At 48.0% G+C, this 16,871-nt stretch overlaps 1 protein-coding gene and 1 long non-coding RNA gene across 6 annotated transcripts in view; both read left to right on the forward strand.

Annotated features, from left to right (window-relative positions):
• The window catches only part of LOC100120180 (gamma-aminobutyric acid type B receptor subunit 2), a 125,173-nt gene that overhangs the window by 93,474 nt on the left and 14,828 nt on the right, over window positions 1-16,871 (forward strand). For all 5 annotated transcript variants that reach the window (XR_004227810.1, XM_008208762.3, XM_031931032.2 and 2 more), the window contains 3 exons: window positions 264-401; window positions 9,965-10,132; window positions 16,588-16,763. Coding sequence is in view for 4 of the 5 variants with exons in the window: in XM_008208762.3 (XP_008206984.2) it covers window positions 264-401; window positions 9,965-10,132; window positions 16,588-16,763 (482 nt within the window). In the remaining variant the exon portion in view is untranslated. The remainder of the gene's footprint in view (window positions 1-263; window positions 402-9,964; window positions 10,133-16,587; window positions 16,764-16,871) is intronic.
• On the forward strand, window positions 10,147-12,455 carry LOC116738611. The gene is made up of 2 exons (XR_004345057.1): window positions 10,147-10,711; window positions 11,048-12,455. It is a non-coding gene; the product is annotated as an uncharacterized LOC116738611 (long non-coding RNA).

The raw sequence follows: 16,871 nt of genomic DNA on the forward strand, positions 1-16,871 counted from the left end.
GCATAAATGCACTCGCGCGTATTAATAATTTTCGGTAATTGCCTCGAGCCTGACCTACTTACCGCGTATTATAATGAGATCTATAGCCGTGTGTGTTTAAATATACTTTGTGCGTAAATCACTTCCCCCTTACGTAACACCTAATCCCATCAGCGGCGCAATCACGCGTCCTCCCCTCGACTGGAGAAGAAACAAAAATTATAAGCTTGTATACAGGCGCAGAAATTATTATTAATAAACCGAATGCCTTCTCTTTGTTCCAGTGCAATGCAGCAGTGGGGGTCAAGGCGTTCTTCGACATGATGCACAGCGGCCCGCCAAAAGTGATGATCTTCGGCTCGGCTTGCACGCAGGTCACGGATCCCATCGCCAAGGCCGCGAAACACTGGAAACTCACGCAGGTAAGGAGTTTTACCCTCCACACACACACGTACATTACACGTATAAATAACCAGCTCGTGTGCTCATCCCTCGTTAAGGCAGAGCGACGTGTGCGCCTATATCGCTTATCGATTTCACGCCGCTCTCGTTCTCCTATTTTTGTTTCGCGGCTTACACTCCTTGGCGCCGCCTGTATTTTTCTCCCGCTTATTTTCGTCGAATATTTCAGCGCATTCCGCTTCAAATAACTCGGAAGAATAGGCGCGCGCTCCACTTTCGCGGAGGAGAGCGTATGATACAGGATAAAGCCGATTAGAGTCCGCCGGCACACAGCCTCTTTGATGCGCCCGAGTCTCGATAATGTATATAAACTGCGCTTCTAGAGACGGACGAATTCGATGTACGATACACGAGGCGAGACGTATACTTTACAGCGAGAAAGAGCGTCGTCGAATGCAAAGCAAACACGACGAGGCCAGTGTTTTCCCGGGAAAATTGCGTTGTTCGGTCAGATCGTTGCTGGCTGATAGATACGACTGTACTGTGTGACGGACAATTCGAGGCCGCGATATCGAGGAGAAGAAGACACGGAAGCGTCGGGGCCGCGCACATAACACCGGGCAATTCGAGGGCTGATAAGACAGCTCTCGCGCTATCGGACAGCCCTTACGCCGTTCGTTGCGTACACATCACGTGTTCGCGCATAGGTTGATTTTTTGCCGATAAAGGGAATTTGTCGAGCATACGAGCGACAACTGATGTGCCTGCGCGAGTTTGAATCAAATTACTCCCGCGAGTCTTCTTTTTTTTTTTAACTCCGGACACTTTTATACGCGAATATTTCAGCGAGCGGCTGCGATGGCCGATAAATTTTTCGACTACTCGTAAAAGTTTGATATTTTTTCCTCGCGCGGCGGCAGTGGTATAATATCGAGTCCTCATCCCGAGAGCTAGGAATCGCTCGTAATATCACGCGGGAACGAGCGCTGGTGCAATTTTGGAAAAAATTGGAGGATATCTATATGGCTTCCCTCGTCGCTCTCTTTCTCTCTCTCTCTCTCTCTCTCTCTCTCTCTCTCTTTCTCTCTCTCTTTCTCTCTCTCTCTTTCTGCGGAAAGTTTGATATTACAATGGAACGTCTCGAGAGCCGTGCGTGTATAGTACAGCTCGTATAAATATATAACTCCCAGCCGTTATCAGAGGGAGATTCATGTGGGCTCGGACGGTTCCTCTGATTGTTTCTTGGCGAAACAGCCGGCTCTGATCCCCCACGTGTGCTTTAAGGGACTCGTGAAACTTTTACGCGCGTCTCGTTCGACCCTTTTGTTTTTTACCCCGAATAAAAGAGCTCCGCGTTATCAATAGCTCCGAGACGAGGGAACTTCTTATCTCGCGCTGCAATTACGGCAATTACCCGCGCTAATTATTCCAGGGAATGTTTTTCGCGAAAAAGCCAGTCGCCGCGGCATTATCCCCTATCGCACGAGCAATTAAACAGCCGGTGTATATACTCGAGTCCACTCACATTTACATATAGATGGAGAATAAACACTGTATGTGCGCCGCGACGCGACGCCTTGTACCGACGAGCAAGGAGTAGAGTATAAATAATTTGCCGCGACGGGGTCGATTTGCTCGTCACACACCGGCAAAGTTCAGCTGCTGCTCAGCTGTCTCTCGCTGAGTGGCGTAATGAAAAATTTGTCGGATATGGCAGGGCCGACGGGTTATTCAACGGGGGGAGTGTTTTTTTTTTCTTTAGCGCCGGGATCGAGGGGCTTATTGACCTGGTTAACCGACTTGGAGCGAAAAGGATTATGATTCGCGGTTTAATATTGTTATACGCGACTCCAGTCAACGCCGAAAAAGCTTTGAATACGGCAGAAGTTAGAGAAAAAAACACTCAACAATCGCGACAGAATATTTCTAAATCAAGAGCATAAACGGGGGTAGCGCGAAACTTGTTTGAAATGCATTTTTCACGCAGCGGGTGCTTTTGTATTTTTTAAAATGCTTTTACCTCCAAAACAATAACGCGAAATTTTCAACGAGAGCAAGAGGGAGAGAAAAAATAAATAAAGAAGCGCCGGCCGCCGCGACAATAAAGATAAAAAAGCAGCTCTAAAATCACAGGTTACTCCGCAATATAACGACGCTAACTCAAGCGCAGCAGTGGAGTAATTGACAGTATAGCGTTTCATCCTTCTCTGCGCTGCTCTTCATCCTTATCCAGTAAGAGTCGAGTATAGTCGAGTGTCGGTCCGGACACGCAGTTGAAAAGCGCCGCCAGCTCTTTATCTCTCACTGCTTTATAAAACTCGGAGCCTCGACTTCTGTCGCGGCCGACTACTCCACTACGACGACGACGCATCGATTTTACCCTTTCTCTCTCCCTCTCTCGCGCGCAGTATATATCGACGAGGTCAAAATGCCAGCCGATAATTTACGGGCAACTTTACGAGCGCCGCCGCGGAGAGGAGAGAAAGACAGTGAGCGAACAGCAGCCGATATAACTGCCGCATTCCGGGCTTTTATCAGACACGACGATATTAATTACGAGTGGTATATAGGCTTCTTGAAATCGCTCCTGCGAAGCTTGTAAGCCAAGGGGGAAAAATGTTTTTTAACGTATAAATAATAACGCTCGGGCGAACACGCGCATCGTTATAGCAGCAAGCCGGCGTGGTGCCGTGTTATTTTTTAACAACGAGCTTTTCAAACATGTAGCTCTCGATAACACGCTGAAATCGCGGGGCGAATTAAAAATTTCGAAACTCGCGGTCGAGAGCTAGCGGCGGAGTATAATGGAGCGAGGCCGTATGAATAGCTGCTCGCACGTGTGGTCCCGGGAGTGTATGTACGCTGAAATATTTCACTGCCGTGTGTGTGTGTGTTTAACGTTTCCGCGTCGGATATTATACGTATAAGTGACTTATAGTCGTGGATTATATACAAGTTTTTCGGCTATCTCGAAAATCAATTACAGCGACGAGATAGATATCCATCCTTATACGTATAAGATATACAGGAAGTATCGCGATGGCAAACAGCTTTTCCGGTAAATGAAAGCGAGATAGAAAGAGAGAAATACCACAGCGACGAGGCGCACGTCTCTGCCGGAGCAAAGACAAAGTGTACCATAAGTTAGGCCCGCCTGATCCGGGGATATAATGGAGTCCGTGGAATATACGCCACCAGGGAAACGACTTACATTTATATCCTGCGCCGTCGGTTTTTGACCTCTTCTATATTGTATACCCCCCCCCCCCCCACACACACACACACGGTTGTTTATACGCTAACCCGCGTCCGTCGGGAGGAGGGACGAAATAATTTTTTTCGAATTTCCCGCCCTTTTTTTCTTTAATCATTGCAGCGGTTCGCGCGCGTGCTTTGAATTTTTCGCGACTCGATATGGGGTGATAAATTTAATTAAAATCTTTTTGACACACTCCCGTGAACTGCGAAGGGAACATAGAGCAGTATAGACTAGCACTAGCACTAACGGCCGCGAAATTACGTCGACCTGGAAAAGGGCTCGCAGTAAAAACGCGTGCACGCTGCGGACGGTACGGACGGGCAGTAAAGGAAAATTTTACACTCCGCTTTAACGGCTTTATGAAGTTCGATCGTAAGTCATCGCAAGCTCTCCCTCGCTTTTAAAACACAGCAGCGGCCGCGGCAGTGTAGAGCTTCGAAAACAAATTTCGTCACCGAGCGAGAGAGGGCAACAATGGAAACCCTCATGTTAGTTGAGGCACAGCAAAGCGTCGCGCACGAAAAGCTCCAAATCCGTTGAACATGTCTACGGAGGAGCGAAAGCCCTGAAAAGCGCGTGTATGGGAAACCGAAGAGCGAATTAAAAAGAAAAAGCACACCTGAAGCTTTGTAACCCGATTAAGCATACATGGGGGGAGGGGGGCGCGATCGATCGCACACGCGCTCCAGATGTCGCGCTCGTGTGCTCGGAGATGCCGCGTGTGCGAGTTTTTTTAAATAAGTGTCCATAAATATTTGAGCTTCCGGTCCGGATACCGAATCTTTCAGGAAGAGAGAGAGAGAGAGAGAGAGAGAGAGAGAGAGAGAGAGAGAGAGAGGCGGGATAATAAAACGTCGCTGCAGGAACAATGGGGCTACTGGGCGAGAGAGCTTTTTATAGAAACGACGACGAAATAACAGTGTATGCGAAGCTGCGCCGCCCTGTAAAGCTCGAGGAAATACAGGGGAATGTTTATTTTTATGTACTTGTGCGTGGGAGGTAAGGAGGGTATTATGTGAACTGGAAAGCGTATTTCGCTCGAAGACGTCTCGAGCCGGACGTCTTATGTACTTTAATGACATCAAAGATCGATCGGAACTTGTCGGAGCCAGGTATCTGCGAATTTATCTGCGCGAGCCGTACAAAGTGTCTCTCTATCTCTTTGAAAAGACCGGGCGGAAATAACGACGCGAGAGAAGCTTGAAACGGCGGACTTTTCGGTATACGAATATTTATCCGGAAAACGACACTTTGTTAAAAAAAAAAAGAGCCGCGCGTTTTTGCATGCAAAACAATAGAACCGTTCCAACTGCGATCCATGAAACCCACCTTGAAGCGGAGCAAAAAAGAAGTAGAGAGAAGCGCGGCAATAAAGCTCCGAACGCCGCCGCCGCTCTCAAGTGCGCCGCTGCTGTGAGGGCTTCACTCGATCGAATTCTTCGAGTCGATAGAGATTGTGTCGAGTCTCGCGATTACGATTGGTTCGTCGCGTTTGTCCTGACAATTTGTCCTATTTACCCGGGAATTGAAAGGTATGAGCATCGCCGTCGTTCGCGGCGTCAACAGATGTACTTTAACGGCTGGCTATATCTCTCTCAGCTCTGCTCTGCCCTTTGGCGAGTCGATCCGTCCGCGAGAGGATATCCATTCTTACGAGCTCGCGTTCTACGTCATGTGTATAGCCACTGCATACGCGGATATGCACACGAGCGCGGGACGAGCATGACAAACGAGCTCGGACGCCTGCCCGCGACGTTTATGTGTGCCGGCTCGTAATGCGCTCGTGAGAGAGGGACGAAAGAAGAAGATAGGGCCGACGACGCGGGATTACACTGACCGAATTCCTCGGATCCACGCGCTCGTATAACTCCCGGACTGCGGAGGGAAATGTCTCCTGCGACCTGTAATCGGGGGTTTAGTTTTCCGAATTTTCCGCACGCGGAGGAGTGAGCGATAACTGCGCGTATTTTGAAGCGAACGCGACCGCATAGCCGAAATTATAAAATCTCGATGTCCGGCAATTACGGCGAATGTATCTTTAACGCGGCGCAATGGCAGCTATACGAGCATGATGTTCGCGGTTGGGCAGAAGGAATAATTCAGCGCCGGCGTAAAGTCCGTCCTAAACCGCCGACAGTGGTGTATAGCAGCAATAGCCATCATCCTAAAATCGCGATTTTACTTCTATCCCTCTCGACCAGGCAATATCCCGAAATTATCGCTTGTTCTGCCGCATACATCGGAAACAATCCCCGATAACGACACGCCGCCGTGTAAGCCGAAATTTCGTTCGTCGTCGTCGTCATCAGCGACGTATGAATAAACAGAACCGAGCCGGTGACGTCGCGTCTAGTCAATCTTAATTTAATCGCGGACTCTATCTGTCTATCTCTCTCTGGCGAGCGAAATATCGTTGTTTGTCAATAATGCGACTCTCTGATGCAGCTGCGTTGCGGTCAGCCGTGTGTATGTATGCGTTACAAATTGTACACGCGCTGAGAGCGATATTACCGCTCTGTGTGTCCTAGCACTCTCTTGGTTTCTCGAATTTCCGCGCGTCTCTGCGGAATTGTTTGTCCTTCTGATTGACGATTTTTAAACCGAGAAAGTATTATTTCGCTTGGGCGTGTTCCACGAAACAGTTAAGAGAGATAACAGTCGCGAATCAGGGGGGAGATGTACGAAGAAATATCCCATCTCCCTAATACAACACGAATCCTACTCGCGGGGAAGTCGTCTCTCGGCTCGGGTAGGCGAAATTAAAACAAAAGTCCGAAGATAAAGACGGCTAAAGCTACAGGCGCGCAGAGAAGAAGCGCCGGCAGTTTCGCCAAGACGAATGAAAGCTTCGAGGAGAGGAAAAAGCTCGACGCGTCTGCTGGCGCGAGAAACTAATAGGATCCGGGAAACGCGCGCGGGGGAAATGTACAGGGCCGTCGAGTAAAAAGCCTCGACGCCTCCGCGCGCAAAGGAAGAAAAGAGCCCGCGCGCCACCGATCAATCCAGCATTAATTAATCAGTCGTGTGTGCGTTTCACAGAGAGTTGCCCCCTCTATTGTCCGCTTCGACGGGTCTAGCGTACAGTTCGTGCGTGATTTACAAGCGTCGCGAAAATGCCAATTACAGGCGCGCATTGTCGTTGTCGATAAGGCCTTTTTCTCTACGGCGCACGATATTTATGGCGGCCGAGTTTAATTCCGCAACGAGTCAGTTTTGAAATACTGCGGCAGTGCCGGCTGGAGGGGGAGAAGAAAATTAAGACGAAATATTGCCCTCGACCGCGGATAAACAAAAGCGGGCCGCACGGCTATTTATTTTGGCGCAGGCAAAGGCGAATGAATTTTCCAGCGGAAGCTTTACTCTCCAAACTCGGCCCTTGAGAGAGGGAAAGCTAGCTGGGCGTTAAATGGAATATTTTTACGCGGCGCCGAGTAGAGGGAAAAAATTAGATACAGCGGCTCCACGAGCTCGGAGTGAGAGAGATGCTAATGAATTCACAGAAGCCGAGTGATTTATACAGAGTCAATTAACGCTGCAGTATATATACTTTTCCTCGAGATCATCGCGCAATTGTCATATCCTCTCTCTCTCTCTCTCGCGAGCTTGAATTTCAAATGGCGCGCGCGATGCTGAAAAGCTCTCTCTATCTCGAGTACACGAATATGCCTTCGCGTCTGTCACATTATATAAACGTGTATGCATACGGCTGAAAATATGAGGATATACATCGTATTTGCCGTCGCCGCCTCTCCCAGGAGTACGTGTGCGCAAACATCGGGTGGAAGACACGCTTGGCGTGTTTACTGCCGCGCGACGCCGGAGGATATAAAAAAAAGGAAACAAGTGGCGAATTCGCATTCTTTCTCCCACATCGCTCGCGACTCTGTTGGCTCGTTAGCGAGGGACGTATGCAGGAGCAAAGCCTCGGCTAAAGCGGATGATCCACGGCGAGATTAGCCCCGAGCCATTCGTCAATCTTTCGGCCGAGAGAAAGCGGAAAAAAGCGAGAGTTCCGAAACCGCGAAGCGGACAGAGACGGAGGGCGAGACTCGGAGTAATCACAGATGAGAGACTGTAGTATATATAGGGCTAGTTCCGAGCGACTAGTGCGTATATCTAGGCGCATATGCGGCAGGACGTACATTTGGATGTGGAAGGATTAACGACGGACGTGTGCGGCTAATCCGGGGAGAGAGGACTGGCATCAGCCGGAAGCAGACGCTGGTCGGCGACCCGATGCCTATTAGAAGAAAATCAGCGACGCGTGTAATTCATCGTGAAATTGGCATAATAGCGGAGTTCTCTCTCGAAATAGACGCAGAGGGTGGGGAAGAAGTCGCCGTGAAATGGCCTGTAAGCCGAGGCTTCGGGCTTGTTTGCGTAGGCGCGATGGAAAATTTCCGGCTCTCTCTCTCTCTCTCTCTCTCTCTCTCTCTCTAACTGTTTTTCTTCCCACCCCCGTCTCCTTCGTTATTGCCTCTTTTCTCGCTGTGTGCGTATACGCGAAATGTAATTTAGGTATTTCCCGGATGAAATAGCGGAAATACCTCCTCCGAACTTCTCATTAAATGTAACATTTCGCGTTCTGTTCGCTGTTGCTTGTAAAATTTCATTCTCCGTAAACATTCCGAAAATTACTTCGAGTTATTCCGCGGTGCAGCAGGCTGCTGTGCTCCGGCGGATTATTAAATTTTTTTCCCAGAGGTTTTTCTTTGAGCTGAAAAATATTGCGCGATAAGCTACTTCGTGAAAATCAGCGTTCGAAGAGCGAGCTCTAAAAATAGCCCCGTTTACGTACATAACAGGCAGCGGAGTACGAAAAAGGGCCGAGAGAGAGAGAGAGAGAGAGAAAACACGATAAGTAGTCAAATATAAGCGCGAAACGATGGCACTCGGCCGCGAGGTTACCTCCTTTTGTCCATCTCCTCGATTTTCAAGCCGTCCGCGAGAGTATATCATCGAGAGCAGCTCTGAACTTGTTGCTCCCTCTCTCTTGAGTGAGGAACGGGTCTTATCTGCGCCACGTCGAACGCCAGAAAGAGCCGGTACACGTAAAACTGGAAGAAAACGCGGAGACAGGCGCGTCAAGAGCGATTCTCGTTAGTCGCGCGAACTAGTGTCAAACTTGGCCCGTTAATCCCTCTTCACTCCGGCGCTGCAGCAAGTTCACTCGCGATTTCGCGTTTTCATATGCAGCTCGTCGCCGAGGCAAACTACTCAAACTCCTCGGCTCAGCTGGGCGAGCGTGTGTCGGCTATAGGGCGACGTGGAGGAGACTTATGAAGCAGTTTTTAACTCGAGAGGGAACCGGTTACACTATGGCTTTCGGCGAAGCGATGCGGCTTCGTTGAATATGCCCTTTACGTTTACGCCACAGCAGCGAATGCATGTAATGGGGTAATTGATGAACCAACACACAGGCACAAGATAATCGAACCAAGAGCGATATGAATAGTTGATTAAAAGCGAATAATACACGCCCGAATAACGCGCGTCGTTAAATTTAAACGGGGCTTCATCAGCTGATTATAATAACTGCGAGTGCATTTACATAAGCCGAGATCGCTCGCTCGTGTTCCATTAGAGGGAGTCGACGTCGACGTCGTGTATTCGAGAGAGCCGAAGAAAGCGAATTTCATCGGCATCGCCATTTTAGGGCACAGCCCACGAGGAGAAACGAGAAAACAGCAGCTGCTTATACCGGCCTTTTCTCTCGACTCTCGTAAATTCAGCTCTCGTATACGTACAGAGCGCGTGTCAAAAAAATGAATAAGACCTCCGTGAAGAATAGCCGTGCGAGCTCTGCAAGATTTACGCCGGGGAGAATAATTCAGAACCGAAGCCGCGTATAAATTCGCATTACGCAATCAGCGGGAGCCGTAACACACGGAATTTAATTTTCCCTCGCTACCCGGCACGTGTCCTCACACACACACATGCAATATCGCGCGTCTTACAAGAGAGAGAGAGAGAGAGAGACACGTCGCTTCTTCGCGTGTTATTCTCCGCCGGTACAAGGAACTCGGGGGGCAGCGCGGTGTAGTAGAGAGAAAAATAAAAGTTTTTCATTAATTTACTCCCGAGATTTACGGGAGGATACGCGCTGCTGCGGGCTTTGTTCGGCCTCGGTATTCATCCGCGAGAAAGGAAGAGCAGATTAGCACAAAGGTGTACAGTGCATTCGCAGAAAATAGTGTACTCTCCCTCCCGGAGGAAAGTTTCTCGACCCCCATTGTTTACGGCTATACACCTCGAGCCCGCATCAGCTGCGAGTAACGTACAGAAAGCGCAATATTAACCTGTGTGTGGGTCTTTTGATTACAGCTGAGCTACGCGGACACGCACCCGATGTTTACCGCCGACAGCTTCCCGAACTTCTTCAGGATCGTGCCGTCGGAGAACGCGTTCAACGCGCCACGCTTCGCCCTGCTCGCCCAGTTCAACTGGACGCGCGTCGGCACTATCTACCAGAACGAGCCCAGATACGCACTGGTAAGACTGTGTACACTGCGCTACACACCTACACACTGTACTGTACACTCTCTATCTATCTATCTCAGCGATTTGCATACGCACGCCGAAGATTTGCATAACTGCATAATCCGAAAGTTCGTTTTAGGGGAGGAAGTTCCTCGTCGGCTTTGGGTAAATGCATAATCCTCGAGTTATGAGAGCCGTTTTTCTTGCGGCCTTTCGAGACTCTGCCATTGCATCGACGCGAAGTACAAGTTCGAAGGTTGATGGCTTTGTTGCGCTAACGCGGTCCGGGGTTATTACGCGACTGTGCGAGCGGGCGTTAATGAGGTAGAGACGACGACGACGACGACGACGACGGGTATTTCATCTCGTTTTCGAATGCAATTACGCCGGGGAATTCGAACTCGATGTAATTCGAGGCACCCGGCGCAATTTTCCTCGATATACATACAGCGAGCCTTGATTTACTCGCTGCGTTGTATTTTAATGTTACGAGAGTGTATAATTGCTGTTGAGGAAAGTATTCAGACTGGCCTTGCTCTGCAGTCCCTGGGCGCGTGTAGCTGCCTTGCTGGGCTTGCTCGAGCCGCACCTGTGAGTTCTCGAAGAAATCTCGGAATAAATTCCCATCGCGTCGATCAAAGCAATCACGCCCAGGTCGGAATGGCACTCTCTGTACAGCCTATGTACACGTCTCCCGCGTGCATATACGAATTCCTCTAAAGATATGCAAATACCGATGGCGCAGCGTTTACACACAGAGAGACACGCGCTCGCGAGCTTCGAGACGAAACTCGTCAAATTTCATTAAAAGTCACACGCGACTAATATGATCAATCTAGCAGTTGACCCGCGCGATGAGGAAAAATTTCCCATCTCCCTTCGCACGTAATTAACGTATACAGAAAATATATCCGTCTTCGTTTGCAGCGACGCCTTGGCGTCTTCATCCGCGGAGCCGATAAATTGATTGCAGCTGTGATCGAGTTGGCAGTCGGCGCACGTTTCCGCGTAAGTGCGGCGCCAGAGGAGGAAAATCAAGCGCGTGTATATGGCTATAGGAGTCAAGTGCGTTGTTCGAACGCATAATCCGCATTTGCATAAAGTGGCGAAATTCGAATTTCGCGCTACTGCAGCAACTGGAGTATAAATCGAAACGGTTATTTATGTCGTGAATTATGAATAAAATAAGAGAAGCATACGTCGAAACGATCCTACCTCTCTCACCAAGTGGATTATTGTTTTATTGCAGCGTTTGAAACGGAGAGAGAGAGAGCTGAAGGATAAACCAAACTCAAGCGGCCGTTTCGCTCGATCGCACAATAACCGTAACGAGAAAATGACACACAGCCGTATTATACGATCCGAACGATTATGATGAAACTCAAAATTTCTCTCGACGCCTCTCTCGCTGTGCGTTTTACGACCAGAGAGTTATATCGCGCGTTTATATTTCCGTCAAGAATTGCCGAGCGATCGACATGCGGAGCAGCGTCGTCTCCGTCGATTCTCCGAAATTTTCGAAAACAAGAAATCCCAACAACTTCCTTTTTCGCTACACACGTAAATAAGCCGGAACGCGCGGAGAAAACTTAATCAAAACTTTCCGAGTCGCAGCGCGCGGTCGCATTAGAAGATTAAAAGCCGCCGTTGTTTACGCCGAAAGTTTAAAAAAAGCGCGACGTTCTTAAACGCCGAGTCGGCGCTGCTATAGTATATAGTCTCTCACGTTCGCTCCGAATTAATATATAGAGCGTTTCTGGGCCACGGCGCTTTAATTAAACGCGATTACATCTTCGACGGCTCATGTGTGGGTGGGTGTAGGTACCTACACGCGATGCATTATTTCGCGCCACCCGAGACTCTCTGCTCGCCCTGTCGCGTTATATATCTTTCGAGTTGCTTACCCTGTAAGTTCTTGCACCCACTTGCTCTCTCAGGGGTGGTATACAGTGGAATAAATTATGTCGATTGTCTCTCGATGATTGCCAATTTCCGAGTTCTGATTGCGGACAATCATTTTCACTGATCGGCTTACGGGCCTTTTTATACTTTATATCTCTCGCTAATGGTATCGCTAATTTAATTTCGTAGTAGAGCAACACAGAGAGCGCGTCCAAGTATTCCAATATAACAGCAGTGTACAGCGAGATTAGCTTTAATCCGGGCGGGCGATTCGCGAACGAAAAGAGCATCAGCGAGCGGCGCAAACTTTCGAGTGGTAAGCCCCGGTGTAAGCTAATGCAATTTTAGTTGTAATACGCCGCGCGCGGCTAAATTTCTATCGTCGATCGTCGGCGCATACGTTATGTGTTAAATGGGGGAGGGAAAATTTTCATTTTATTAAAACGCTTTATCGCCGGGGCCCGCGGGAAAAATCCAATAAACCAGAGGAATCCAATACGGGCCAGCGACAGGCGATCTATATCATCCTCTATTTCTCGAATTTTTCTCCCTATCCCGCATCTACTCCTTAAAACGACGTGCCTCACGGCTAGAGGTAATCTCGGCAGAAGTCAAATGCAGCGCGTAGCGCATCTCCCCTCGGATAGTCGCGTCTCTAAATTCAGTCGATCTCGCGTAGGGGAATGATGGAGAAACGCCTCGCGTTTTCAGAAACTATATAGCCTTTAATTGGAACCCTCCCGCGAAACTTTTTCAACAATCGCCCCCCCCCCCCCCTCTTCAGCTCTTCGTTCTCGGAGATATTATCAAAAGCAATTATAACTTTCTGACCCAGTCGTCGTCTTCTACGTCGTAGTAGTCGCTTTTAAACAGGAAAAAAGCCGCGAGATAATTAAAATCCGTCCTTTCTTTGATAATTGATTTCCTCGGCACGACACCTGCCGCCATAATCGCTCGTGTAAGTCCTCGTGTTCTCTCCCCGCGGAAACTTGTCCCATCATCCGAATTCAAACGCAAAATTCATCGGAATTGTTAAACGCTCGCAGCTCAGAAAGATCAGCCCTCGGCGAGCGATGTCGCTCTTTGAACGTCGTCTTCTTTCGCTATACATGTGTGTGGCTGTCGGTGAGTCAAGAGGAATAATTGAACTTGGTGCGTTAGAGCGCGGTATTGGACGTCCCTTATACGGCGGGAAATCGATGAATGACGATTGCGCGATTCGTTCGGGGGCCGATTGATTTTTCGTTCGCGTGTTTTCAGTGAGCCCCTGCGCTGCACGTCGTTAAATTGCAGTCTGCGTTATATAGGTATAACACGGCTTCTCTCGATATTGTTTCGGGCGAGACACGGCCGATACCATCATTCACGCGCTTATCGCGCAGCTCTGACCTGTAAGTACTATCTCTCGAAGCAGCACTGGCGTCGAAAGAGAAAGCAATGATAAATTGAAGTCGAAAAGCCGGCGATCGATGGATTCATATTTCGTGGCAGCGGTATGGGGAGCATAAAGAATAGCACGTAACGGCGCAACTCTTCTCCTGGCTCCCGACAACTATACAAGCGCATCGATCAGTTCCGCCGCAGCATGGCTGATAAATTGCTTCGTTAATCAAATTGTCAATCTCAATCATCGATCCTCGATGATGTCAACGCCAAAGTCAATCAATTTGACGTCTCACAAACGAACTCGCCTGTTTTACATCGCCGCGATGCATATGGTGCGCTCAGTAGCGTGTGTATAAGCCTCTTGTAAAACTGCGCGACCAACTCTCTCTCTCTCTCTCTCTCTCTCTCTCTCTCTCTCTCTCTCTCTCACTCTCTCACTCTGTTTCGATTCACGCGCGACGACTCTGTATATAATAAAGCTCTCTCGCTTTCGTGCTGCTGCTGCAGTTTTTTGTTTTATTTCCGTCAATGGCTTTGCGCCGCGGAAAAAAAGAGAACGATAATGGCGAACTTTGTCGAAAAATATCCGTAAGCCGCTCTAACGAACGGATGATACGCGGAAATTGCTGTACACTTGTCGACTGTGTGAATATGAAAAAAACCTTTGCTGCCAAGCTTAATCCTCTGTATATGCGAAAAGTGGCTGCATTCGGAAATGTTTTCATCGAAATGTCCGACTCTGTATTTTTTTACAATGAACTATTTTTAATTAAGTGCAAGAGCACTAGGAACATCTACCGTTGTATTGTGAGCCACGTGCCGCAAGACGTGCCAATAAGAAAACAGTTCAGCGACGTTCTTTCCCGAAACAAGCCGTGCTCTTTGTTTACAGATGATTAAGGATTTTGTTCACGTCGAAGATTAACCGAAAATAGTTTCGAGATTCAATTAGGTTTGCTAAACAGATGGCGCGTAATGTTTGCTCAGGTGCCAGTGACCATTGTTCGATCTTTTCGACGTTATATTTTGTGTGATTATTGACGAATTTCGAACGATTCGACAGATGTTCTGGAAAATTCTGTCGGACGTTGCATAATTGTTTCCCGAAATTTTTTGCACCGTCATTAAAAAATGTTTTTTGCGTTGATTATAAAAGACGGCTCTTTATCGTCGTGGAACAGTTTCTGTTTCTTTGGGTTACTGAACGGTTACAGTTTTTTGACTGCATATATTCAAATAGCATCCATGATGAAAAGTAAGTAAAAGAAGTTTATCCTTAAAGAATATAATCCAATATTATTAATATTTCAATCAACAAACTTTCATATTTCTTCTGGTGATATTGGCCATCGGTGCATCGAGGGGTGCAAATCTTCAAGTGAAACCGTACTCCATACACATAGAACGGAGAAATTTTGCCAGTACCCACCGAGTGTTCAAGAGTAGAGGATAGGAATGACCTTATCCACATTGCGCACGAAAGTGATTGTAATAAATTTTACATGTGTGCGGGAGGGCCGGTTTTAAGAAGTTGCCCAGAAGGTTTGCATTTCAATCCCAAAAAACAAGTTTGCGATTATCCATACCGGGCAGGATGTAAATTAATTTCTACGATCGAACCAACGACTCCATCGACGGATGATATTGCACCAGGTGATGATGATAAAGACTCGTGACTGTTTAAATTGAGTGAACATAATACTGATCGCGAATTTTCATTACAGGTTATCCAACGTCTTGTCCACCGATCGTGCTGCCTCACGAGTGCGTTTTCGGAAAGTATTACAAATGCCGCAAAGGTGAGCAGGTTCTACAAGAATGCGCTTCAAGCTTACGCTTCAATCCTACATCTCACCAGTGCGATCTTCCTCAAAGTGTTGGCTGTGTCGCAGTACAACAGCTCCCATTGAGCTGCAATGCTAACAATTCCTGTTGATAAATTGTAAATGAAAGAAAATACATTTCGCTTAAATAAAACAATCGATTCCAACAAATAAATCCACTTGTAATTTTCAACATACTCGCCACATCGCGTTAGATCACACGCGTAAAAAACGAATACAAACGTTCAAACAGCAGAATCGCGCGTAAACACGAAAGCCAAGCAAATTGACGTACGAAGCTCTCTCTCTCTCTCTCTCCCTCCCCAACAAGCCGTTTCAATTCCGCGCTGTACAAGGCACCCAATGGCGGCAATAAAAACAAAGGGACACCGTTATCATTAGCCGCTTAATCCTCCGCGCAGTAGTAGACCGCTCGGACCTCTGCCAGTGTACACACGCGCTCGCCATGTGTGCCGAGCTTTTAGCGCTCCCAGGTGGCAAGCTTCACCTGCCCTCAGCTCTATATACACATTCGAACAAGAGAACAAAAAAAAGAAATTAAAGCGCTTCTCATCGCGTTGCGAGATCGCTTCCTTCTGCCAGTGTACGCTGTAAACTTTTTCTCGGGAATGTCGGGATCGATCGCTCGTGTACGCTGGCGTATAATTAATGCGGAGAACTGCGAAACGAGAGCGCATATCTGGGTCAGAGAGATTCTCGCGTTATACTTTTGAGAGAGAGAGAGAGAGAGAGAGAGAGGCGTCGCCGCGAGGAAACGTTTGTTTATCGCGCCTATCCCGATGGAAATGTGCACAAGACTCGGAGGGGCGTTAGGGGGGGCTTGAAGGAGCGCCTTTTTTTCAAAGGAAAATTCCTGGGATTTTTTTTACGCCTTATTAGATTATTAAATTTATCAGGAAGTATCAGTCATTCCGCAGTGAAAAAAGTTTGTAAAATTTTCGGCAAATATAGAGGAGAGAACGTTCGAGAGAACTTACGGCTTTGCCGGAATAATTTGAATTTGTTCTGGAAAAGTTTCACCGGCTGAGGAATGTTCGCTATGCATGTCTGACTGTACTCTCGGATTTCTACTTGTCGCTGACACGTGTAGCCCGTGCAATGGACGTGTGTATTATATATACCCTTGTGCTGCTGAGGCGGCGTAAGTTTTTGCCTCCGGATAGAGTTTCACAAATTACACACCCGCGGAAAAAGTGCGCAACGGAGATAGGGTCCGCACGTCTCATTTGCGTCGGATGAGAAACGCGATTTAATCTCTTCCCCTCTCGGAAATTCAAATTGAAAGTATACAGACGGTTCGCAAAAAGAAGCTCACTCGTGTTTTGGCTTTTGCAGGCACACAATAGACTGGTCTCGGATCTTGATCTGAACGACATCGAAGTCGTGGAGAGCCAGAGCTTCGCGACGGAAGTCACGACGGCCCTGGAGAAGCTCAAGACAAAGGACGTAAGGATCATCCTCGGAAATTTCAACGAGGTGTGGGCAAGGATAATTTTCTGCGAGGCTCACAGGTAAGCTTCTTTATTTAAGGCGATTAATTTTTCAATCTTCTACCCTCCCTCCGACAATCATCATTTTCACGAATGAAATTCTTTTAAAACTGCGCGAGCTCCGGCTGA

This window comes from Nasonia vitripennis, chromosome 5 (assembly GCF_009193385.2).
Source record: "Nasonia vitripennis strain AsymCx chromosome 5, Nvit_psr_1.1, whole genome shotgun sequence".
NCBI classification, from domain to species: Eukaryota; Metazoa; Arthropoda; class Insecta; order Hymenoptera; family Pteromalidae; genus Nasonia; species Nasonia vitripennis.